Source organism: Hyperolius riggenbachi, chromosome 9, assembly GCF_040937935.1.
Source record: "Hyperolius riggenbachi isolate aHypRig1 chromosome 9, aHypRig1.pri, whole genome shotgun sequence".
NCBI lineage: Eukaryota > Metazoa > Chordata > Amphibia > Anura > Hyperoliidae > Hyperolius > Hyperolius riggenbachi.
The window spans coordinates 261659200-261685799 of record NC_090654.1 but is presented as its reverse complement, the minus strand read 5'-3'; the positions used below and the strand labels follow the sequence as shown (position 1 = coordinate 261685799).

General features: G+C 44.0%; 1 protein-coding gene across 2 annotated transcripts in view; it reads right to left on the bottom strand.

The window, feature by feature from the left end:
- C9H14orf39 (chromosome 9 C14orf39 homolog) overlaps nucleotides 1-19514 on the bottom strand; it is a 96107-nt gene extending 76593 nt beyond the window's left edge. Inside the window, exons 1-4 of one of the 2 annotated variants that reach the window (XM_068254428.1) lie at nucleotides 19374-19514; nucleotides 12975-13029; nucleotides 12849-12905; nucleotides 7913-8024 (exon numbers count right to left, since the gene is read on the bottom strand). In XM_068254428.1, the coding sequence (XP_068110529.1) occupies nucleotides 7913-8024; nucleotides 12849-12905; nucleotides 12975-13023 (218 nt within the window). In that variant the 5' untranslated portion in view covers nucleotides 13024-13029; nucleotides 19374-19514. The remainder of the gene's footprint in view (nucleotides 1-7912; nucleotides 8025-12848; nucleotides 12906-12974; nucleotides 13030-19373) is intronic. The other variant, XM_068254427.1, reaches the window with a different exon arrangement.
- Between the last annotated feature and the right edge of the window lie 7086 nt (nucleotides 19515-26600).

Below are 26600 nucleotides of genomic sequence, written 5' to 3'. Positions count from 1 at the left end.
AGACGTTTCATCTCTCAGGAATAGGTCTGCTAGTGTATGAGCAGGCAACAGATCTCTCTCTGATCCGATTCGATCAGAGAGAGATCTGTCTCTTGGTCGATCTGCCCATACATCGTCTGATGTCTGGGCACCTTTAGTGGTTGTAGACTTTTTTTCTGCCTGTGACAAGCTGTAAAATGATAACCCCCTTGTAACGATCGGTGTAACACAGAGAGGGTCTGACTATTGGCGATCTGCAGTATCACCAAAAATACAGACATATACCTGACCATTGATGATCTGCAGTATCACCGATAATCAGATATATTACTAACCTCTGGACACCTGAGTAATATGAGTGTTTGGTGCAACAGTAATACTTAGAGTAATGCACCTGCTGAGCAGGTGATGAGAAACAGCCTGGAATACTGCTTATGCTGACACAGGAACCTTCCTGAGATTCTCCAAGGGATGGAGTCAGGCTGAAGGTAGGAGGAACCTGCACAGGAGACTATCTCCTAAGGGAGATAGATAGTTCCCAAGGTTGTATCAGATATCAAACAATGCCTAGTCTTGGTGTGAGGTCCGTGGTCTCTACACCCTGGAACTAGTCTGATGCACAACATAAATGACAATACAATTCCCTAGTCTGGGGTGTGAGTTCCGTGATTATCAACACCCTGAAACTAGTCTGAAATATAACATAAATGATAATACAATTCCCTAGTCTTGGGTGTGAGGTCCTTGATCATCAACACCCTGGAACTAGTCTGGAGCATAACATAAATGATAATACAATTCCCTAGTCTTGGGTGTGAGTTCCGTGATCATCAACACCCTGGAACTAGTCTGGAGTATAACATAAATGATAATACAATTCCCTAGTCTTGGGTGTGAGGTCCTTGATCATCAACACCCTGGAACTAGTCTGAAGTATAACAGAATGATAACACAGATTCTGACAATAAGGTCTGAGTGCTTCCACGTAGTGATCGCAATGGCAGACAACCAGTGAATGACCAGCACCCAGTATAAATAGCACAGTGCTCACCAGCGCCTCCCCTAAGTGCTGGACCAATGGAAACTGATTGAATCGTCAGCTGACCGGCTTGGTCAGCTGACTCCCTTCTGGCTGTCATAAAAATTCTGCCTCCCAGCGCGCGCGCGTCCTTCTGAACCTGTGTGGACTATCAGTCCCAGCCACACCAGACGTGTTGTGTACCACTCGCCGCGCTGGACGCGGAACCAGCCGCACCGCTATCAGGGCATGCGGCGGTTTCTCCGCGTTCAGCCATACTAGCAGATGTAGGCCTATGCGTGCAAACCGCCGAGTTAGATGCGGAATCAGCCGCCTTGTTCTGAGCACATGCGGCGGCTTTTCCGCGTTCTCACACCCCTCCCCCTAACACACATACTGGGGATGGTATAAGTGAGCCCTGGGTGCTATCAGTGGTAACTGTTTTATACAAAACTAAAAAATATTGGTCCTACAGTATTAACTACTAATACTGAACTAAATATTGATGTGTTGAGACCAGTGGATGTTGAAGATTGTTGTGTTTATTTACAAATTAAATCAAGGCTAAATATGTCACTTACAGTTAGGGTAGTTATACTTAAAGGGCACCTGAACTGTGCTTAACAATAAATGTCACTAGTTAAGCTACTGAAACCCCACTGTCAAAATTGCATGGCGGTTTCAACCAAAACCTTACCGAACCAGCCCCCAGCTCTGTGTTACCCCCTTCCCCCCCCCCCCCCCCGCAATGGTGCAGCGGCCCAGCTGCAGCTGACTCCGAGATGTGTGCAAGCCACGGAAACAGAGTTGGGAGTTTGGCAAGGCTTTAAAGCTTCAGCAACTTAACTAGTTTATGGGTGAGTGGGTGAGTAAAATTCATTTTTGATTTCCAATTCTACTTTAATATTAGATGTTCCAAGACTTGACATTTATTATTATTGAGCACATTTCAGGTACTCTATACGTTTGACATATACTTGTATTATTGACTTAAAAAGTCAAATTTTGAGATATGAGCATACCACTTCCTGAGGTGTATTCACTAAACATTGTTAACATTTACCGGTACATGTCAAAACTGCAAATGTAAATTTTATGTGGACTTTACGCAAACCACGTAACTCATGTTATAAACACACACAAGGCATACCTGGCCAAGCACGAGGCTTCTTACACCTTGGCACATTACTGAAAGTAAAGTTGATGAAGCCTCTCTTTACACCTATGGAAGTGTGGACCCTACTCCACAGAGCCTGTGAGGTCCCTTCTTGAGCTAGGACTAACCCTGATCCCCACCACTCTTTTTTTTTTAATATCCACAGAAGTCAGCACCCTGAAAAACCAGAGCTACAGTGGCTTGCAAAAGTATTCGGCCCCCTTGAAGTTTTCCACATTTTGTCACATTACTGCCACAAACATGAATCAATTTTATTGGAATTCCACGTGAAAGACAAGTACAAAGTGGTGTACATGTAAAAAGTACAATGAAAATCATACATGATTATTATTATTATTTATTGTATTTATAAAGCGCCAACATATTACGCAGCGCTGAACATTAATTTAGGTTACAGACAATATTTAGGGGTGACATACAGCAATATGACAATACAGGAATAATAGAAAACCAGATCACACAGCACAGTATGAGTACAAGGTAATGCTTAGTCAGTCACTGGATTGAGCATGGAGATTAGGCAAGTTAGGTTCACTCAGATGCATAGCATGGGTGCACAGTAATGGAGGTGTATGATCAGGTAGGACACAAAAGGAGGAGGACCCTGCCCAAAGGCTTACAATCTAGAGGGAGAGGTAAGGACACGAATGGTAGGGGACCAGAGTTCAGCTGTAGGTTTAGAGCACTTGTGAGGGGTAGTAGGCCAGAGTGAAAAGGTGAGTTTTGAGGGCTTTCTTGAAGATGTTGAAGGAGGGGGCTGCCCTAATGGGTGGAGGTAGGGAGTTTCATAGTGTTGGAGCAGCTCTTGAGAAGTCCTGGAGGCGTGCATGGGACTGGGTGATGCGGGGGGCGGTTAGGCGAAGTTCATTGGAAGAGCGGAGTGAGCGGCTAGGTGTGTACCTCTGAGTAAGATCGGAAATATAGGTTGGACAGGTTTTGTGGACCGATTTGTAGGTCAGACACAGTATCTTGAATTTGATTCTGGACTGGATAGGAAGCCAGTGGAGGGATTCTTGGAGGGGATCTGCCGTGGTGGAGCGATGGGAGCAGTGGATAATTCTGGCTGCCGCATTCATGATGGACTGCAGTGGGGCTGTTCGGGTCATAGGGAGACCAGACAGCAGGGCATTGCAGTAGTCAAGGCGGGAAATTATGAGGGCATGGATGAGGAGTTTGGTGGTGGCAGAGGTCAGGAAAGGGCGAATCTTACAGATGTTACGAAGGTGGAAGTTGCAGGACTTTGTGAGGATTTGGATGTGGGAAGTGAAGGAGAGTGCGGAGTCCAGGGTGACACCCAGACAACGGGCTTGAGAGGTAGGGCGACTGGTAGTGTGGTTAACAGTGACATGCACATCTGGGAGGTTCGTGGATGGCCGGGGTGGGAAGATCATAAATTCCGTTTTGTCTAGATTTAGTTTCAGGAACCTAGCGCACATCCAGGAGGAGATGGCTGATAGGCAGGAGGAGACCTTGTCCATGGTAGTGGTGGATATGTCAGGGGTGTGGAGGTAGATCTGGGTGTCATCTGCATACAGATGATAGTTAAAACCCATGGAGGAGATAACCTTGCCAATGGAGGATGTGTATAGGGTGAACAGTAGGGGGCCAAGGACCGAACCTTGGGGGACTCCCACCGAGAGGTGGTTGGGGGTGGATGAGGACTCATTGAAGGCGGTCGTGAAGGAGCGGTTGGAGAGGTAGGATGAAAGCCAGGACAGGGCGAGATCGTGAATGCCCAAGGACTGGAGGGACTGGAGGAGTAGGGGATGATCTACTGTGTCAAAAGCTGCTGAAAGGTCAAGGAGGAGGAGAATGGAGTGTTTACCTTCAGCTTTAGCTAAGGCAAGGTCATTGACCACTTTGGTGAGAGCAGTTTCGGTTGAGTGGGCAGGCCGAAATCCAGATTGCAGTGGGTCTAGGATTGAGTTGGCATTGAGGTACTGGGTCAGGCGTTTGTGAACCAGACGCTCCAGGAGTTTTGAGGCAAAGGGGAGGAGGGAGATAGGACGGTAGTTGGAGGGTAGCGAGGGGTTGAGGGAGGGTTTCTTGAGCAGGGGTAGTACAGTGGCCTGCTTGAAGTCTGAGGGGAAGGTGCCTGTGGATAGGGAGAGGTTGAACAGGGTAGTGAGGACTGGGGCCAATTCCGTGAAGTGAGGCTGGAGTAAATCAGAAGGGATGGGGTCAAGGGGCGAAGTAGTGGTATGGGAAGTCTGCAGTAGGTGGTTGACTTCCTCGGTGGTAGTAGGAGTGAAGGTTGTGAGGGGAGGATAGGGTGGAGGATGAGCTGGTTGGGAGGGGGTGGGAGGTGAAGATTGGAGATTGGATATTTCTTGGCGGATGGAGACAATTTTGTTGGTGAAGTGGGTGGCTAAATCTGTGGCAGAGAGGGAGGAAACTGAGGGTGGGGGGGTGGGTTTAAGCAGGGAGTTGAAAGTGGCAAAAAGACGCCGGGGATTGGAAGCTTGTGCTCCGATGAGCTTGGTAAAGTATTCCTGCTTTGCATGAGCAAGGGCAGTGTGGAACTGCAGCAGGTTGGTCTTGTACTGTAGGAAATCCTGGTTAAGTCTAGTTTTTCTCCATTTCCGTTCAGTGGCGCATGATTCCAAACATTTTTTACAAATCAATAACTGCAAAGTGGGGTGTGCGTAATTTTTCAGCCCCCTGAGTCAATACTTTGTAGAACCACCTTTTGCTGCAATTACAGCTGCCAGTCTTTTAGGGTATGTCTCTACCAGCTTCGTACATCTAAAGACTGAAATACTTGCCCATTCTTCTTTGCAAAACAGATCCAGCTCAGTCAGATTAGATGGACAGCGTTTGTGAACAGCAGTTTTCAGATCTTGCCACAGATTCTCGATTGGATTTAGATCTGGACTTTGACTGGGCCATTCTAACACATGGATATGTTTTGTTTTAAATCATTCCATTGTTGCCCTGGCTTTATGTTTAGGGTCGTTGTCCTGCTGGAAGGTGAACCTCCACCCCAGTCTCAAGTCTTTTGCAGACTCCAAGAGGTTTTCTTCCAAGATTGCCCTGTATTTGGCTCCATCCATCTTCCCATCAACTCTGACCAGCTTCCCTGTCCCTGCTGAAGAGAAGCACCCCCAGAGCATGATGCTGCCACCACCATATTTGACAGTGGTGATGGTGTGTTCAGAGTGATGTGCAGTGTTAGTTTTCCACCACATATAGCCTTTTGCATTTTGGCCAAAAAATTCCATTTTGGTCTCACCTTACCAGAGCACCTTCTTCCACATGTTTGCTGTGTCCCCCACATGGATTGTGGCAAACTGCAAACAGGACTTCTTATGCTTTTCTGTTAACAATGGCTTTCTCCTTGCCACTCTTCCATAAAGGCCAACTTTGTGCAGTGCAGGACTAATAGTTGTCCTATGGACAGATTCCCCCACCTGAGCTGTAGATCTCTGCAGCTCGTCCAGAGTCACCATGGGCCTCTTGACTGCATTTCTGATCAGTGCTCTCCTTGTTCGGCCTGTGAGTTTAGGTGGACGGCCTTGTCTTGGTAGGTTTACAGATGTGCCATACTCCTTCCAGTTCTGAATGATCGCTTGAACAGTACTCCGTGGGATGTTCAAGGCTTTGGAAATCTTTTTGTAGCCTAAGCCTGCTTTAAATTTCTCAATAACCTTATCCCTGACCTGTCTGGTGGTTTCTTTGGACTTCATGGTGGTGTTGCTCCCAATATTCTATTGGACAACCTCTGAGGCCCTCACAGAGCAGCTGTATTTGTACTGACATTAGATTACACACAGGTGCACTCTATTTAGTCATTAGCATTCATCAGGCAATGTCTATGGGCAACTGACTGCACTCAGACCAAAGAGGGCTGAATAATTACGCACACCCCACTTTGCAGTTATTTATTTGTAAAAAATGTTTGGAATCATGTATGATTTTCGTTCCACTTCTCACGTGTACACTACTTTGTATTGGTCTTTCACATGGAATTCCAATAAAATTGATTCATGTTTGAGGCAGTGATAGGACAAAATGTGGAAAACTTCAAGGGGGCCGAATGCTTTTGCAAGCCACTGTATGTGCAGGGCACTGGTGGATAGGCACTTTCTGGAGTATGTACCTTTCTGAACCTACAGCCCTTCAGTGAATGATGTCAATTGGGATGAAGTAGATTTTTCAGTGGTTACAATTTTTCTGTGTTTGTGATTTATTTTCATAAAATTTTTCTCATAAGTATGGTTAAACCATGTTTTATTTGAGTGCAGGGAGATGCAAAAAGACGTCTCTCTATGCACTAGATAAATCTGGAAGAATGTAATAAATAAATTCCCGATTACCTAATTTTCCTCTTGGGCGTGTAGATCAGGGTCCGGCTATTGCCAGCACCCATATTATGTTTTTGGTTTTTTTGGTTTCGTGATGCAGGTCCCAACTATTGCCAGTATCCAAACCACACTGGCAAGCATTATGTTTTACAGGGCGACGAAATCCAGCTCAGCACGGGTGCCAAAATAACCTGACTCACTATTTTTCACCATTGTAACTGGAATGTACAGAATATATTCCAGTACTTTCCTGGGAAGAACAAAAATGGGGGGGGGGGGGGGGGGTGGTACAGAAGTGTGGTCACACTGTGTTTCAACCCCCTTTAAAAAGAACTAGAGACGTTGGGAAAATTATTTTTATACATACAGTGGGTTGCAAGAGTATTCAGCCCCCTTGAAGTTTTCCACGTTTTGTCACATTACTGCCACAAACATGCGTCAATTTTATTGGAATTCCTCGTGAAAGACCAATACAAAGTGGTGTACATGTGAGAAGTAGAACGAAAATCATACATCATTCCAAACAATTTTTACAAATCAATAACTGCAAAGTGGGGCGTGCGTAATGTGGAAAACTTCAGAGGAGCCGAATACTTTTGCAAGCCACTGTACCTGGGGCTTCCTCCAGCCCCATAAGCCAGGATCGCTTCCACACCGCCGTCCTCCACTGCCTCTATCAGACGCGGCCAATTTTCCACATGCATAGGGGCTCCCTCCATATCTTTACGCATGCGCCTCCATGCTACGCAGGCGCATGCGTAAGGATATGGAGGGAGCCCCCGTGCATGCAGAAAATTGGTCGCGTCCGCCGGAAGTGACGGGACCCGGTACCGGCGATAGAGGCAGCGGAGGACGGCAGCGTGGGAGCGATCCAGGCTTCTGGGGCTGGAGGAAGCCCCAGGTATGTATAAAAGCTTTTCCTATGTTTTCATTTGCTTCGTCTCTGGTTACCTTTAAAGAGACACTGAAGCAAAAAAAAAAAAATCTGATATAATGATATGTATGTGTAGGACAGCTAAGAAATAAAACATTAGGACCAGAGACATGAGTCTAATATTGTTTCCAGTATAGGAATAGTTAAAAAACTCCAGTTTTTATCTATGCAAAAAAGCCATTGAGCTCCACGACTTTCAATGTGGCATAGAGCTCTGTTTTCTGAAGCTTGTTATTTTCTTTTTCTCTCCAGAGGAAAGGTCAATAGTTCACAAGAATGCTCTGTAAAAACATTTAGAATGCTGAGTTGTGTGTAACTTGCAAATATTAGAGAATGATGCAATGTTATAAAAAACACTATACAGTATAACTGAAGATAAAAATATGACAATATTTTCTTTGCTACTAATCTTCTAGTAATTATCCGTACTGCACAACCAATTCATTATATCATAATTTGTTTTTGCTTCAGTGTCTCTTTACGTTACACTACTCACTTACATAGCAGCTGTACTGTATTTTTGCAGATCTAGAATCGTTTCTTCACACGACTTTATATCCTTCAGTAATTCCAGGATCTGCTGTTTTTCTTGCAGGCATTTTGCAGCATACCCTGTTATTGTAAAGCACAGAAATTCATGAATATGCACTCTTTTAGGCTTTAAACCAAAATATGGCAAGTGTAGACGAACCACACGAGTGAAACCTAGAAATGCACCATTCTGCAATGATGCTTTTTTACTACTGCTGAACTGCATTTCTGCAATAAAGATTAATGTATTTGTGTTTCTGAAAACAATTTCCTACATTTGGAAAACATGGTGCAATAAACAGCTAAGCAGTTCACAATACAGGTCGTCCCCGACTTACGAAAGCCCGACTTACGAACGACCTGCCGATACGAACGGCATGGATTCTCTGTTTCCATGGGAACAAGTAAAAAAGAATTATTCAAATTGGACTTGTAGTTTTTGAGAAAATCGATTTTAAAAAAATCAAAGAAAAAATGACTTTTAAACTTGTATAAACAGGTACAAAGGGCAGAGGTGACACAGAGGGGGACACTGGAGACACAGGGGGGCACAGAGTAGGTACACGGGACAGAGATGGCACAATGTTCCGACTTAAGAACAGATTCAGGTTAAGAACGAGCCTACAGTCCTTATCTCGTTCGTTAACCGGGGACTACCTGTAGTTGTGTGTGCTTATCCACTCCTTTCACTCATATGTATTTCATTACTGTTACAGTGTTATCCCCAGGTTCTTTTAGCCGGGTGCTCCACTCAACTACCGTAGTTTTGGTGAGCAGCCGGCTGTCACTGGCTCACCTCCTCATATGCTGTAAGCAGAAATGCACACAGAAACCCCCGGCCCTGTATTCTCTCATCTCGCCCCACCCGGCTACTTTTTCATGCCACCCAGCTACTTTCTCATGCCACCCCGGCTACTTTTTCATGCCACCCAGCTGGAAATAATTCTTGGTGAGAACATTGTTGTTATTAGTATAGAAACATATATTCATGTTTTTTTATACTGACACTTTATGTATTTACTATTTAACTAGTATCACTTATCATATGGTAAATATTATGTTTGCTTAACCCATTCAGGTTCCGTGGTTTTCACGAGAGAAATGTTCACCTCCCATTCATTAGCCTATAACTTTATCACTACTTATCACAATGAACTGATCTATATCTTGTTTTTTCCGCCACCAATTAGGCTTTCTTTGGGGGGTACATTTTGCTAAAAGCCACTTTACTGTAAACGCATTTTAACAGGAAGAATAAGAAAAAAATGGAAAAATTCATTATTTCTCAGTTTTCAGCCATTATAGTTTTAAAATAATACATGCCTCCATAATTAAAACTCACGTATTGTATATGCCCATATGTCCCGGTTATTACACCGTTAAAATTATGTCCCTATCACAATGTATGGCGACAATATTTTATTTGGAAATAAAGGTGCATTTTTTCCATTTTGCATCCATCACTATTAACAAGTTTAAAATAAAAAAAATATAGAAATATTTCATCTTTACATTGATATTTAAAAAGTTTAGACCCTTAGGTAAATATTTACATGTTTTTTTTTTTTTTATTGTAATGGTTTTTTTTATTTATAGTAAACATTTTATTTGGGTAGTTTTGGGAGGGTGGGGGGTAAACAATAGATTTATAATGTAAATGTGTGTTGATTTTAATTCATTTTTATTTTCAGGTGTAGTATTACTTTTTGGCCACAAGATGGCGGCCATGAGTTTGTTTACATGACGTCACTCTAAGCGTAACACACGCTTAGAGTGGCGCATCAGGAAGTGAATGGCCAGAAAAGGCGCAGCTTCCGAGAGAAGCTGTCGCTTTTTCAGCGGGGGAGAGGAATCAGTGATCGGACTTCATAGTCCGATACATTGATTCCCTGACTACCGAATCCGCGGCCGGGAGTGCGCGTGCACGCGCGCGATCGGCCGCGGGGGCGCGCGGTAGCGCACATGGTTTCTGGACGTAGTTTCTACGTCCAGAAACCAAAATAGGTTAATTACCATTATTTAATGTTTTTGTAAGTTTTCACTATGCATTTACCAATGTATTAATAGCAATAGGCTTTCTTTGAGATTGCGAAAAGCAGTGTCCAGTGTTTTTTAATAAACTATTTTTGTATCTTGTAATAGTCCTTGTCTTGTGGTAAGTTTTTCTTGCCTTTTAAACTCTTTTTAATCATTTCCTACATCCTTTGCGGTGAATCTGAATGTAAACAGGTGGTATCTTGTAACATGGGTTCATTTACTTTTCTTGTTGCATTTGACTCGGTTTATATATTTGAGGGTATTTTTTAACAATCATTGTAAAAGAAACTACAGAGCATTTTTTGGCAACTGATTCTTTACAATATACAGTAGCTTGCAAAAGTATTCGGCCCCCTTGAAATTTTCCACATTTTGTCACATTACTGCCAAAAACATGAATCAATTTTATTGGAATTCCACATGAAAGACCAATACAAAGTGGTGTACATGTGAGAAGTGGAATGAAAATCATACATGATTCCAAACATTTTTTACAAGTAAATAACTGCAAAGTGGGGTGTGCGTAATTATTCAGCCCCCTTTGGTCTGAGTGCAGTCAGTTGCCCATAGACATTGCCTGATGAGTGCTAATGACTAAATAGAGTGCACCTGTGTGTAATCTAATCTCAGTACAAATACAGCTGCTCTGTGATGGCCTCAGAGGTTGTCTAAGAGAATATTGGGAGCAACAACACCATGAAGTCCAAAGAACACACCAGACAGGTCAGGGATAAAGTTATTGAGAAATTTAAAGCAGGCTTAGGCTAAAAAAAGATTTCCAAAGCCTTGAACATCCTACGGAGCACTGTTCAAACGATCATTCAGAAATGGAAGGAGTATGGCACAACTGTAAACCTACCAAGACAAGGCCATCCACCTAAACTCACAGGCCGAACAAGGAGAGCGCTGATCAGAAATGCAGTTAAGAGGCCCATGGTGACTCTGGACGAGCTGCAGAGATCTACAGCTCAGGTGGGGGACTCTGTCCATAGGACAACTATTAGTCATGCACTGTACAAAGTTGGCCTTTATGAAAGAGTAGCAAGAAGAAAGCCATTGTTAACAGAAAAGCATAAGAAGTCCCGTTTGCAGTTTGCCACAAGCCATGTGGGGGACACAGTAAACATGTGGAAGAAGGTGCTCTGGTCAGCTGAGACCAAAATGGAACTTTTTGGCCAAAATCCAAAACACTATGTGTGGCGGAAAACTAACACTGCACATCACTCTGAACACACCATCCCCACTGTCAAATATGGTGGTGGCAGCATCATGCTCTGGGGGTGCTTCTCTTCAGCAGGGACAGGGAAGCTGGTCAGAGTTGATGGGAAGATGTATGGAGCCAAATACAGGGCAATCTTAGAAGAAAACGTCTTGGAGTCTGCAAAAGACTTGAGACTGGGGCGGAGATTCACCTTCCAGCAGGACAACAACCCTAAACAAAGACGGCAACAATGGAATGGTTTAAAACAAAACATATCCATGTGTTAGAATGGCCCAGTCAAAGTCCAGATCTAAATCCAATCGAGAATCTGTGGCAAGATCTGAAAACTGCTGTTCACAATCGCTGTCTAGCTAATCTGACTGAGCTGGAGCTGTTTTGCAAAGAAGAATGGACAAGGATTTCAGTCTCTAGATGTGCAAAGCTGGTAGAGACATACCGTAAAAGACTGGCAGCTGTAATTGCAGCAAAAGGTGGTTCTATAAAGTATTGACTCAGCGGGCTGAATAATTACGCACAACCCACTTTGCAGCTATTTATTTCTAAAAAAAAATTTGGAATCATGTATGATTTTCGTTCCACTTCTCACATGTACACCACTTTGTATTGGTCTTTCACATGGAATTCCAATAAAATTGATTCATGTTTGTGGCAGTAATGTGACAAAATGTGGAAAACTTCAAGGGAGCCGAATACTTTTGCAAGCCACTGTATGTATATAAATACTGATACATAGATAAGCTCATAATGACTGTACTGATCATGATTTTAGGTACTCACCTGATGAAGTGATTTCAATACCACAAAAAGCATTGTCCCGTGCCATTTATAATTGTGGCTTGCTTTGTCCGTCTGATCTTTGGAGGAAAATTCATCCCCTTATAGTCCATATTATTATTTGAAATAAAAGGCTCATACTCTATTGTCACTACTAGGGATGGACTTTAAATTCTGTGCAGACCACAATGCATTATAAAAACTGCTTAAAATGGACCCAAATTAAAAATACAAGATTTCAGAAATAAAATCTATTTTCTAAATTATAATAATAAATAGCAGCCTTTTTTCAGCTGCATGCTGACAAATATACAATATTTTACATTTATTGGAGGAACCCCTCCCTTCCTTTCATATTGCCGGGACAGAATCCGGCAGACTGGTGGAGGAGATAAAAAAACAAAACACAGGCTGGTACTGATGATGTCACAAGGGAGGTGATCTCAGCTTGTGTGAATTTCACATAGATGACGCCCCTGTGAGGGAGGGTAGCTGATGACAAACACACCCATGATCTAAAACCTCCTACTAAGCTCAGAAGTAATGGCTGCCACCTGTGTAACCCTAGTTATGAAAAGAGAAGAGTGAAAAGCATGCGCTGAAATGCTCATAGGCTTGAAGGAGTGTTTATTTATCTTTGTATGTGTCAGAGTGATGCACCTACATATTTTGAATTAAAGAAATGTTTGGTTTGGGTGTTCTTTTACACTGCAAAGCGCCGTGCAATCTGTTGCCACTACAAATACAGTACAGACAAGAATATTAAATAAAACCAATGAAAATCAACTTGTAATTGATCACAGTTTGCATTTCTCCATACTTAACGTTTAAGAACAATAGGCTTTCATTCGTGCTTATTGCTGCAGACTTACATTTGATACATTCTTTAGTATTTTCCTTTTTTCGAGCTTCCTGTTCAGCCTGAAAAACTGAAGAATGCGCAAATATATTGAAATCCGTAGAAATCACCATCTATGTATACATGTTAACTTACATACCACATTCTAACAGCAGCTTGTCAAAGACGCTCAGGTTAACCTTATCCATATTAAACTGCAATTAAAAAACAAAAATGTAACACACATATCTTAAAGTTCAGTGTAAACATAAAAAACAGCTTTAGGGGACGACGTATTGCATGCATTTCGGCTGGTCTCCCTCTGTATAAGGGAAAGACTTACCCAACTTTATATTATTCATCAGTCATACCTCACACCCTCCAAGGTGGACAAATTTGTCACCTAATCCAACATTTTAGACAAAGACAAGACAAATAACATTTATATTGCGCTTTTCTCCTTGCGGACTCAAAGCGTCAGAGCAGAGCAGCAGCCACTAGGGCGCGCTCTATTGGCAGTAGCAGTGTAAGGGAGACTTGCCAAAGGTCTCCTACTGAATTAGTGCTGGCTTACTGAACAGGCAGAGCCTGGTCTCGAACCCTGGTCTCCTGTGTCAGAGGCAGAGCCCTTAACCATTACACCATCAACCATCTGATCTGGGAATGCCCACCCATAGCCGCTTACTGGAAGCAGATTGTCCAATGTCTGCACGACAGGATGGGTTGCCCTGTGATATTTGACCCTGCTCTTTGCTTACTTGGTCTCATAACTGATGAAGCACTCCAAAAACTAAACTTTTTTATGTCCCAAGTTCTATTCCATGACAGACAAAAAATAGCTCTTAAAGGACCTCTGCCACAAAAATCTTAAAATTTTAAATACATGCAAACACATACAAATAAGAAGTACGTTTGCTCCAGAGTAAAATGAGCCGTAAATTACTTTTCTCCTATGTGCTGTCACTTACAGTAGGTAGTAGAAATCTGACAGAAACGACAGATTTTGGACTAGCCCATCTTCTCATAGGGGGTTCTCAGGGTTTTCTTTATTTTTAAAAGCACGTAGTGAATGGTAGTTGCGCCATCCAACTGTCAAAAAAGTGTGCAGCAGGGAGGCTGGCCAGCATCTTTGTATAAATCTTTTACAGGGAATGTTTTTATAAAGAATAAAGGCCATGCTGAGAATCCCTCATGAAGAGATGGACTAGCCCAAAACCTGTCAGTAATGTCAGATTTCTACTACATACTGTTAGTGACAGCAACATAGGAGAGAAGTAATTTATGGCTCATTTTACTCTGGGAGAAATGTACTTATTTGTATGTTTTAAATTTTAAGATTTTCGTGACAGTTCCTCTTTAAGTGGCTCTCTGCCAAGACACCTACTTATAAGAGATGGAGGTTGATCCAACGATCCCATATAAAAAAAACGAGTCTATTGACATGGGAAAGCTCCCAGTAACTTTTACCTAATCTGGGATCAATGGACTGAGAGATAGCCACTCTATCCTTTGCTCCCCATTATGTCAGTTTGTGCAACACGTCTACCTACTGCATTACGTATGATTGCTTATAATACGCATGTGAAATTATTTCTAAAAGTCTATGCTCACTTTAAATCTGATCTAGTATTTTTGTGTCATTCATTGTGGTTATTATGACTGTACTGATAATGTACCTGTACTCTTTTGTTACTGAACACTGTGGCCTCGATTCATCAAGCATTACCGCATTCGGTAATGCTGAAAACAGCCGACTTTACCGAGCACTTAGAAAAATGTCACTTCATCAAGGCTGTTACCGCATGGAAAGCTGAAATTACCAAGCAGTGAGGTAAATTACAGACTTGTGCGGTAATTACCTCAACACATGTCAGTAATTTCAACTCATCAAGGGTACAGCATGCTGTAAAGCCAAGTTTCATGGTCAATTTTCACCGGCTTCTCTGTGGTAGAGAAAACCAGCTTCGAATGTCTTCGGTGTGGGTATCCCAATCATTGACAGGAGCAGGGAGCGAATAGAAACAGACCCTGTCTCCTGCAAGTCTGCATGATCGCATCTGATAGGATCCCGCACGCTTCTTCGGCGGGTCTAGCTTTCCTACCCCCAGGCAAAACAGAGAGATCACGGAACAAAAGAGGCTTCCCCTGCGGCCGTACATGTTTGAAGATGCGGAGGAACTAGTGGGGAAATCACCTAAGCATGGCATGTGTACTGTCTCCTGGAAGTTCTTCTAAGCCGTGGCAAGTAAATAAAATGTTAAGAAAGACTAATGGACAGTTTCAAAGCAAGCAGAGGCAGTATAACAAACAACAAACATGCACATCTAAAGAGATGTGGGGATGCCTCTTCTATCTATTGTAATGCTGTCTCTGCACGAACAGCTTGTAACAACTCACACTGCTCTGCTATTACTTTGTGAATGGGCTTAGCTAAATTGACGAACTTCGACCGCACCTTTGAAAATATTGACAAATTAGCAAAAAAAAGTCTAAAATACCGAATTCTGTATTTTAACGACGTTTTTTTTTTTTTAATCATAGAACAGTCTTTGATGAATCGAGGCCAGTTTCTCTAATCTGCCTAGCACCGATAGTGTTGTAAAAATACTGTTTGCTGTTTTGATAAACCCTTTATTTGGCTAAAAAGAAACAGAAAACAGAACTGGTAAAGGTTGGATCAACAATTGAAGATGAATATCCTTTGTGCGTATAGACAATGTTTTCCTGCATTGTTTGTGAAGTTAGTTTGTAACAATAAGGAAAACTCTGGAATCTCAAGTGATTATGCCCACCACAAGTCAGTTAAGAACAATCGTTTACTTGTCTGGAATAGCTCAGGCATTAAATGGAATCAGTTGCTGACTCATCCACGAATTGTCCGTGCTGTGGACAAGTCCCTTAGCAATAGGCTCAAAGAAAGTCTTGCAGCTTAACCACTGAACCAAAGTGTAATTGGTGTAAGATCTCAATACATTTCAGTTGTAAAGAGAGCTGATAGCTTTGAGTGGTACGGAAGAACCCATCTTGTTTAAACATTAAAGGAGAACTGTAGTGAGAGGTATATGGAGGCTGCCATATTTATTTCCTTTTAACTAATACCAGTTGCCTGACAGCAGTGTTGCTTGCAAATTTTGCCCAAGTCATTTTCGCATCCCGTATTCGAATTCGGCCAATTTTCGCAAAAATCTTCAGAAATATTCACGTTTTTGACCAGCAGCGAAAATTACAGAAACTTCGCTATATGCAGACGTTTATGCCCTTATGCAGAAAAATTTCTGCAATAATCCGCTAAATATGTGCATGGGTGAACTAATACATGCGTACATTCCACCTTCCAATGCGGAATTGTATACGTATAGAAGGGCAATAATATTTCTGCACATGCGCAATGATCCGTATAGACGCAGTTACCGCACACGTAGTTGACTTCGCAATACATGCGTCAACTATGCGTAGCGGGCGAAGCTTCGCATAGCGGTACTACGACTACGCAGAAATACGTACGCGATGAACTACGATTTTAATGCGAAAATAACGGACATTAGGCAAAAATTAACGAGGAAATATTCGATCGAAAATTCACCTGTCAAAAAGAAATTATTGCTTTTTTCTGCGAAAATAATTTTTGCATTTTCGCTCATCACTGTCTGGCCGCCCCGCTGATCTATTTGGCTGAAGTAGTGGCTGAATCACACCAGAAACTAGCATGCAGCTAATCTTGTCATATCTGTCAAAATTGTCAGAAACACCCGAACTGCTGCATGCTTGTTCAGGGTCTATGGCTGAAAGTATTAGAGGCAGAGGATCAGCAGGATAGCCAGGTAACTGGTATTGCTTAAATGGAAATAAATATGGCAGCCTCTATACACCTCTCTCTACAGTTCTCCTTTAAAGCCTAAATCTAGGCAGGTATGAAGAAGCTCTTTATGTACATTAAAGAGAACCCGAGGTGGGATTTAATTATGTTAGTGGGGCACAGAGGCTGGTTGTGCACACTAACACCAGCCTCTGTTGCCCCATGGTGTGCCTCAAGGACCCCCCTGCGCGCCGCTATACCCTCCGCAGTGCTAGCGACACACAGCGTGTCGCCAGCACAATGTTTACCTATGCCGTGTCTGTTAGCGCCGCTCCCCCGCCTCCTCTGTATCGGCGCTACCCGCCCGCGTCCCTTCCCTCCAGAGGAGGCGGGGGAGCGGCGCTGACTGACACGCATAGGTAAACATTGTGCTGGCGACACGCTGTGTGTCGCTAGCACTGCGGAGGGTATAGCGGCGCGCAGGGGGGTCCTGGAGGCACACCATGGGGCAACAGAGGCTGGTGTTAGTGTGCACAACCAGCCTCTGTGCCCCACTAACATAATTAAATCCCACCTCGGGTTCTCTTTAACAGGTCCCTAATAGGCCTGAACGATTTATCGTTTTTAGACCGAAATCGCGATCACGGAAACGACGATTCCGTGATCGCGAACGTGCCGATTTCTCACGATTTCCCCCCCCCTGCTGTGCAGCAGTGTACCATTTCAGGCCGGCAGTCTATCTCCCGCTTGCCGCTCCGTAGCGGCGACTTAGCGGCTCTCACTATCTCCTTCCTTGTGGCAACCTCCCACCGGCGCCCACGTCATCACCCTCCGCCTTGCCTAGCATGTCATTGGCTGGGAGGGCGGGCGGCCGCAGCAGGCTCACACTCTTTCGCTCCGCCCAGCCTAATACCTCATCAGCTGGGCGGACGGCAAACTCCACCCACAGGCTCTTTCCCTCCGCCTAGCCTAGCGCGTCATCAGCTGGGCGGGCGGCAGTACTGTCAGGCAAGAGTTCGTACATCAGATCAGACAGATCACGCTGACACCCTGTATGTACCTGTACCTGTGTGTATGCAAGATGATGTGTGCTTGGCAGTGTGGGCACTGTGCACTTGCGCTGAGATGACTGTGAGCTGGACTTTGTGATTAGAATATATATATATATATATATATATATATATATAAATATATATATATAAATATACATACACTCAAGTGCACAGTGCCCACACTGCCAAGCACACATCATCTTGCATACACACAGAATATGCATAATAAATTCTATCTCATAAGCCAAATTGTGGTTCTGTTGTGTTAGGGCCTACTGCCAGTAGTCTTGCAGCAATCGCGTTGTGATCACGCGTTCCCTAATCTCCACCTTTTTTCTCTAGTCTCTCACCTAAATTCACATAATGCAGTAAGGTTTACAAACATGACACTGTGACATTATACCACCAATTTGATAGTATGATGTTATTTTCTGTCACTGCATGTTTGTAAATGTTACTGTGTGAATTTAGAGCTAAAGCTGGATTTGAAGAAAATTGTGAATCGAAATCGCAATTTTTGACAGAAATCGTGCGATTCAATCTTTTCCTAAAATCGTTCAGGCCTAGTCCCTAATCTATTGCAAAATATTTGAGTTAACAGTATTATCACGCTTTAGTGAATCGAGCCCTATGTGTGGGTTACGTTTGGGGAACACCAGTGCCAGTATATACATTATGTGTGGGCAGGGGCGTAACTAGAAATCAATGGGCCCCCCTGCAAAACTTTGGATGGGGCAGGGAATTGTACACAAGACCCTGCTGCACACTGAATAGGGACAGTCTATAAATTTTTGTCTGCAAAACTTTGTATGATTCCTTATCAATGGCTGAGCAGACACAGTCATTAGAACAATTGTGTAGGGAGCAGAATTTTTTTCTCTTTGTACCCTTAGTTGTCAGTCTCTGGAAAATAAACTTCTCCCCCCACAGGGCCTCCTACGGCTGCATCCCTTGCACGGTATATAGTTACGCCCATGTGTGAGTACGTTTGGGGAACACCAGTGCCAGTATATACATTATGTGTGGGTACATTCGTGGGACACGTGCCAATATATACATCATATGTAAGCACATTTGTGGAATACCAGTGCATACCTCCCAACTTGATGAGAAAGAGGGCCACTTAAGCCACGCCCTGCCACACCCCTGATCACGCCCCATCACACCCCTAGTCACGCATATCATAAAGTTTTCATAAGAAACATGCGTTTTATAATTCAAACCACACTGGTTCTTTTTATCCTGGTTAATTTACCTTCATATTAACATTTTAAAATTAGTAATATATCAATAATATATCAATTTAAAGGATAGGAATAAAGTTTAGAGTCAATCAAACACATTTTTAGTAGAGAAATATTTACATAGAAAGAGGAACAAATGAGGAAAGAGGGACAGGGCTCCCAAAGAGGGACTGTCCCTCCGAAAGAGGGACAGTTGGCAGCTATGCCAGTGTCAGTATATACATTATGTGCACTAATGTTTGAGTACAGGCTGCATACATTAGCCTGTGGTACACTGAAAAAAATAAGAATGTGCCAAAAATGTTGCAAGTGAGACCAATGGCAAATGAATGCAACATAGGCATTAAAATGCCTGAAAAGTATCCACATTAGTGTACACACTTCCCCAGCCTAGGCAATGGTCCAGCGTTTATGAGGTAAAGAACTCTCAGAACTGAGTTCCAACGTGAAGCTTTCCTATCCCTTACCTAGACCTGTGAAACTCCACCAGATATACAACTCTCTCCCTCCTCAGGCTGTGAAGGAGCCGCCCGCAACCAGGCAACAGGCGAGCTCCGACCTCAGCTCCGCCCCTCACAGCAGAACAGGCGGGAAACCTGCCTCACTGCAGGAACGCACCACACACGCCTCGCGCCAGAAATACATCACGTGACCTACGTCACGTAGGTCCCCAGCAGTGGCGGCTGTGGGTGGGAATCCGCGTCCCTCCAGCGCTCCTCCTACTTCAGCCTTAGGTCACTAAGCTGCGGATCCATCCTCTGTTCGCTGCCGTGTGCGCCACCTGCAGGTGGCAATGATGAAGGAAATGCAGCCTCTGCTGGCCCGTGTATATGTGGGTGATGGGACTGGTAGTGCTTCTTTTGGGTGGGGTTGGGGGGCGCAGGTGTGTGCGTGTGTTGCTTGTCATGGGGCTACACTTGCTCCTTGTGGGAGGGAGAGGAGATTTGGTGTCTGTTGGTGTGTCTACTACAAAATGTGTTTTTTTTTACTCTAAACGTTATTCCCATCCTTTAAATTGATATATTACTAATTTTAAAATGTTAATATGAAGGGGAATTAACCAGGATAGAAAGGACAAGTGTGGTTTTAATTATAAAACAACATGTTTTTCTTATGAAATCTTTATGGTATGCTTGACTAGGGATGTGAGGGATGGAGGCGTAGTCAAGGGTGTGGCAGGGGCATGGCTTAAGTGGCCCTCTTTCTCATCTCAAAAAGTTGGGAGGTATGACAGTGCCATGGTGCTGAAGGACAGCAACACAGCACAAAACCTTACTCTCCATCACTTGGAATATGAGTGCATCACTAAAGTGCACCTGCAATGGGCCGTGTGGGTGTATTTATACTTACCTGGGGCTTCCTTATGCTTCATTAGGTGTGTGGGGTCTCTCGCCGTCCTCTCTGGTTGTGTGCTTTTGCACATGCCCAGTTGCGGGTGCACCCCTGCTGCACCCCTGCTGCACACTCGTGCCTGGGAATGTTTTTTTGCACCTGCACAGTACTACTGCGCAGGCGCAGAACGCTCCTGGCTGCGAGAGTGCAACAGGAGGTGCGCACGGCCGAGCCGTGCATGCTCAGTACAGCGTGGGCGGCCGGATTACCAGGGGGATTCACAAGAGGACGGCAAGGGACACCATGCACTTAATAAGGCTGGAGGAACCCCTAGGTAAGTATAAATACACCCATATCAGGTTCTTTTTAATGTTCGTAACACTTGGCCATCACACGAGTAAAATTAAACTAGCGATTGGATTTGTCAGTAGTCCTTGTGCGATGATCAGGCATGTGCAAGCTACTTATCACCTCAAATAGAGTCACGCCCTATACGTGTGATGTCCAAATGGGTGGGGGTAAGTGGGCAGGCAAAAAAAAATAAAATTCTGGAACTACAGTTTACATTTTAAAATGTAAAAGTACTTTATATACTGGAATATAAATAAGACTACTTTTTAACCCTTGAAAATCCTCTGAAAAGTCAGGGGTCGTCATACGCCGGGTGTCATTGATGCCGGGTGATATGCCCTATCCTGTTACCACCTCTCAGATCTCACTGCTGAGGACTGTAGTGAAGCGGCGCAGGCGCACATGTGCAAGATCTGAGAGACGGAAGAGTAGGTAAATAGGATATAAGGGCGGGCCAGAAGGCTGAAAGAGGCGTGTTTTATGGGCACAACGCCATCTATTCTTCCATACCGCTCTGATAAACAGGTAGACAAGAAGAGCTGACCTATCCACTTAGGGAGAGTTGACCAATCCAACCAGTCACCTATATACTGGGTACCACATACAGTACAGCACCAGTATCTGTTCATACATAGCACCAGTTTATGTTTTTTTAATTTGTATTTGGTGTGCGTTGGAAGAGGGGTAGTCTTATACAACGAGTATATCCCAAACTCTATATTTTAACTGGAAAATTTGGGGGGGTCGTCTTATATGCCGGAATATACGGGTATTAACCTTCCTGGCGGTAACCCCGAACGTAGGATTTACTTAATTTTTTTTTTGCTGGACGCAGCTAGCACTTTGCTAGCTGCGTCAGCACACCGATCGCCGCCACCCTGCGCTCGATCGCCGCTATCCGTCACGGCGCGCGCCCCCCCCCCCCCCCCCGACCCCATACGCTGCCTGGCCAATCAGTGCCAGGCAGTGCCGAGGGGTGGATCGGGACTCCCAATGACGTCGCTGACGTCATCCCGCCCCGTCGCCATGGCAACGGGGGAAGCCCTCCAGGAAATCCCGTTCTTTGAATGGGATTTCCTGGTCGGAGATCGCCGAAGGCTATCGAAGCGGGCGGGGGGATGCCGCTGAGCAGCTCTGGGCTCGCTACATGATTTAAAAAAAAACTGCTGCGCTGCCTCCTGGCGGAATTTTTTATACCGCCAGGAGGGTTAAAGACACCACACATACTGTAAAAAAAGCATCTGACACAGATAAATCACTTTATTAGAGAAACATTGTTTATCACCGTTAGCGTAGCTAAGGCGCTATGGGCCCTAGTACAACTTTTACATCCCCCCCCCCCCCAAGCACTCTATACATAACAATTGATACAGCGCACCAACAACCTGCCAAGGACAACCACAGTATGAGGGGTGCAAAAAGGGATGGGGAACAGCTTGTTAATGATTATTATCATTCTAAGCATTTATAGAAGTGATCATTCCAAGCACAGGACCAATACAGAGCTAATACTGCAGCGGAGGGAGGGCTCTACGGGGCCCCGGTGCAGTCGAGACCTCTGCAACCCCTATTGCTACGCCACTGTTTATCACCACTTATTTATTTGCTGTAAAATGCCCACCACAATAAATGTGCATAGACAGCTACATTGGTCTTTACAAAGACAGAACATTATTTGTGAATGCTTGGCTGCCTTTGCTAAACAAAAACTCAGCCGTTCTCAGCACATAGTGAGCTACACATGTTGCTCAACATGAATGCGTGTTGTAAAAAGAAGCTTGAACATGATCTGTGATTTAAAAAAAATCTCTGACTTTGTCCCTGGGCATTTAGACAATCACATTGGCAGTTCACACCCTTAAAGTGCTTTTTAGCATAGATTCCCTGAACAATGTCAACGCAGGAGGTTTGGTTTGTGTGTGTGGCAGGGAAGTGTAGATTTTATACCTCTAGATGTGCCAGGCAGTCTAGTTTTCCTTTTTTATGTAGAACAATAGTGTTGTATAATGTTGTCAGAGGTTGATTCTTCTACGTTAGTTCAATCATATTTAATGAAGATAGCGAAGATGGATTAGAAATTCTATCAGTTCATAATGTAGTGAATCCCCATTGAGGAGATTTTACCTCACTTCCTGCCCTGGTGACACCCAGGGATTTACTGTAACTTCCTTCCTGCAAGCAGAGGCGTAGCTATGGTTTTCAGCGCCTGGGGACATAGACTATGCTTGCGTGCCCCCCCCCCCCCCTACCGGACAAAATGGGCATGGACACGCATCAGAATGTGGGCGTGGTCATGGGTGGAGACAGATAGACAAATGCTGTTTAGATAGCCACATGTGCCCTCTTCCCCATAGATAGACAGTTGTGCCCCCTCCCCCATTTAGATAGCCAGATGTGCCCTCTTTAAATAGCCAGATGTGCCCCCCTTCCTCCTATTTATATAGCCAGATTTGCTCCCCTTCCTCCAGTATATATAGGCAGATGTGCCCGCTTTTTCTGCTGCTGTAATGTTTCTGCACTCCTCTGCAGAGGAAGGGAGAGAAGCAGGGGCACCTCAGGCAGCCAGCAAGCTGCCTCTCATGTGCAGCGTCTGGGGACATATGTACCCCCATGCCCACCCATAGCTACGCCTCTGCCTGGAAGGAAGTATTTCATGGACAGGCATCGTTCAAGGCAGGGATGTGGAGTCAGTACAGAAATCATCCGACTCTGACCCTTCAGTTTATGAAACCACTATCTCCAGGTACCCAAAATGGCTCCGACTCCTCGACTCCGACTCCTTAGTCTGGAACTTACTAGGGCTGTGGAGTTGGTACAAAAAATCATCTGACTCCTCAGTTTATGAAACCACCGACTCTGACTCCAGGTACCAGAGGCGTAGCAATAGGGGTTGCAGAGGTTGCGACCGCATCGGGGCCCTTGGGCCAGAGGGGCCCCAAAGGGCCCTCCCTCAACTACAGTATTAGCTCTCTATTGGTCCTCTGCTTATATAATAATCACTTCTATAGATACTTTGAATAGTGGTAGTCAGTAACACACTGTTTCCCATCCCCTTCTTGCACCTCTGACACTGTAGTTGCCATTGGCAGGTTTTGGTGCGCTGAATCAATTGTTATGTATAGAGTGCTTGGGGGGCCCCATTGTAAAACTTGCACCGGGGGCCCACAGCTCCTTAGCTACGCCCCTGGCAGGTACCCAAAAATTCCTCTGACTCCACAGCCCTCCCGCAGCGAATTTGTAACCTGTGTAATCCAGTTGTAATTACTTAATATAAATAAATCAGAATTGGCAACTATAGAGCATGGGGAGAGGTGTCCCTGGGGGCAGATTTGGCTGCAGGGGGGTTAAAGGGGTCCCTGGTTACCATTGCCCTGGGGCCATATCGGAATTTGAACCGGCCATGTTATTCATGCACATGAACAGGACACCGTTCAGCTGCTCCTACAAATCAAATCAAAATAGCTATTTCATGTTACGATCTATGTGGGTGATATTAGGCACCTTCTCTTTAAGGCTTCTTGCACACCAAGACGTTGCATTAGGTGGCACGTTAAGGTCGCATAACGTGCACCTAACACAACGTATGGTGCTGCAAGAGCCGACGGTAGAGTGAGCCGCGTTAGGCGGCTCGAGTCCTATAATGTCTCCCAGAGTGGCGCTGATTGGCCAGCGGGACCACGTGATGCGGAGCGAGACACTCCGCATCACGTGGTCCCGCCGGCCAATCAGCGCCCGCCAGTGCAGTGAATATTAAGTAGCCATGTGCGCGGCTACTGTAGCTGGCTCTCCCCGCCTCCTCTCCGCCCCCCACTGCGCATGTGCAAACAGTCTAACGCGGCTATAGCCGCTCCAACGCCGTAGCATGCTGCACTTTGCACAGAACGTGCAGCGTTACATGTAACGCAACGTGGGCTGTGTGAACAGCCCACTTGTGTTACATTGCTGTGCGTTGGGGGAGCGTTACAGGCGCACTAACGTGCGCCTGTAACGTCTTGGTGTGTAAGCAGCCTAAGGACCACTATCGTGAAAAAAATTGTAAAATTTCAAAAACACATACATATCAGATGTACATTTGTCCCAGAGTAAAAGGAACCATACAATGTTTCACTGTCACTTACAGTAGGTAATAAAAATCTGGTTTTGGAGTAGTCCCTTTCCTCATGAGGGATACTCAATATTTTCAAAAGCACCCACTAAATGGCATTTGCTCAGTCCAACTGCCAAAACAGTGTACGAAATAGTAGGAAAGCCGGCTGGCATCTTTATAGATGCTTTCTAGAGAAAGCTTTTGTAAAGAATAAAGGATATCCTGTACTGAGAATCCTCCATTAGGACTATTCCAAAACCTGTCAGATTTTTACTGCCTAATGTGAAAACCAATAACATGGAAAAAAAAAAAGTAATTGATGGTGCCCTTCATTCTGGGTCAAAAGTATGTCTTTACTGTATTTACAGGTATCTGTTTACATGCATTTTATAGTGACACTGAAGCGGAAAAGAAAAACGTATGATACAATGAATTGTATGCGTAGTACGGATAATTAATAGAACATTAGCAGCAAAGAAAAGAGTCTCATATTTTTATTTTCAGATATATAGCTTTATATATATATATATATATATATATATATATATATTCATATATATATATATATATATATATATATATATATATATATATATACAGTATATATATATATATATATATATATATATATTGCATAATTCTCCCTTATTTGCAATTACTAGCCACACTTAGTATTTTAAACTACAAAACAGAGCAGAGCTAATGACACTTTGAACTTTCCTGCAGTAAAATCTTATCTGAAGCTGTTTTTTCACTGTTTATTTGATGTATAAGTGCTCCAGAAAACAGCGCTGTAGCCGACCAACTTGGTCAGAGAGCTCAGAGAAGCTCATTTTGCATAGATAACAACTGAAGTTTTTTTACTCTTCCTGTACTGGAAACAACAGGAGAATTGCTACTAACGCAGTAACGCTCTCTATCTTAGCTGTACTACACATGCAACTCATTATATCATAAGGTTTATTTTTGCTTCACTGTCACTTTAATGTTTTAAGTTTTTTTGTGATAGAGGTCCTTCACATGAGGCACTATGGCAGATACATGGATGTACGCCGCCGTCATTTTGGCGCAGTGTGAGCTGAATGACGACTCTCCCTGCTGCTGCACAAATTCCAGGCGGCGTCAATTACTATTCTCCCCCCCCTGAGTAATAGAAGTTGGAGGGAGAAGTAATTTGGGGGGATCACTGAAGCCACAAATCACCCTGGTGCGGCCATTGTAAGCTTGCAAGGGCAGGGCTCTCTCACCCTTTTGTGTCTTGGATTTTGTTCTTCATTTCATAACTTGCACACTGTTCTACATTTTATTCATTATGTTACATCTGTCATTGTAACCACCAGTTCTGTATTTTGTACCAGTGTCCATATTTGATGTACCCTATATACTCGAATACAAGTCGACCTCGTGTATAAGTCGACTCCAATATTCAACCCTCTTAAAGTGAACCTGCGGACTAAAAATCTACTCAGCAGCACTGAAAAGGCTTGGTGTTTCTTTAACAGTTTCACAGCATCAGAACATTGTTTTTCTTACCAAAGCATCATTTTTAGCTCCATTTTTATCTAAGCTCCACCTATCAAAGAAAAAAAAGCCCGGGCTTTTTTTCCCTGATGCTGTGCAGAGCATGATGGGATTTCCTATGTTGTTATTCACGTTGCCTAGCAACTGAGAGAGGTGGCTGCCATCATGAAATCAAACATTTGCCTGTTCTTTTAAAACTGGGTGGGTAAGAGATACCTATCTATTTTAACCCCCTTGCAGGTCCAATTCCCGCAGCAAGGGGGCCGGGCAGCGCAGAACTTTTTTTTTTTTTTTAAATCATGTAGCGAGCCCAGGGCTCGCTACATGATAGCTGCTAAGCAGCGGCATCCCCCCACCCGATCAGAGTAAGCAGGAAATCCCGTTCAGAACAGGAATTCCTGCT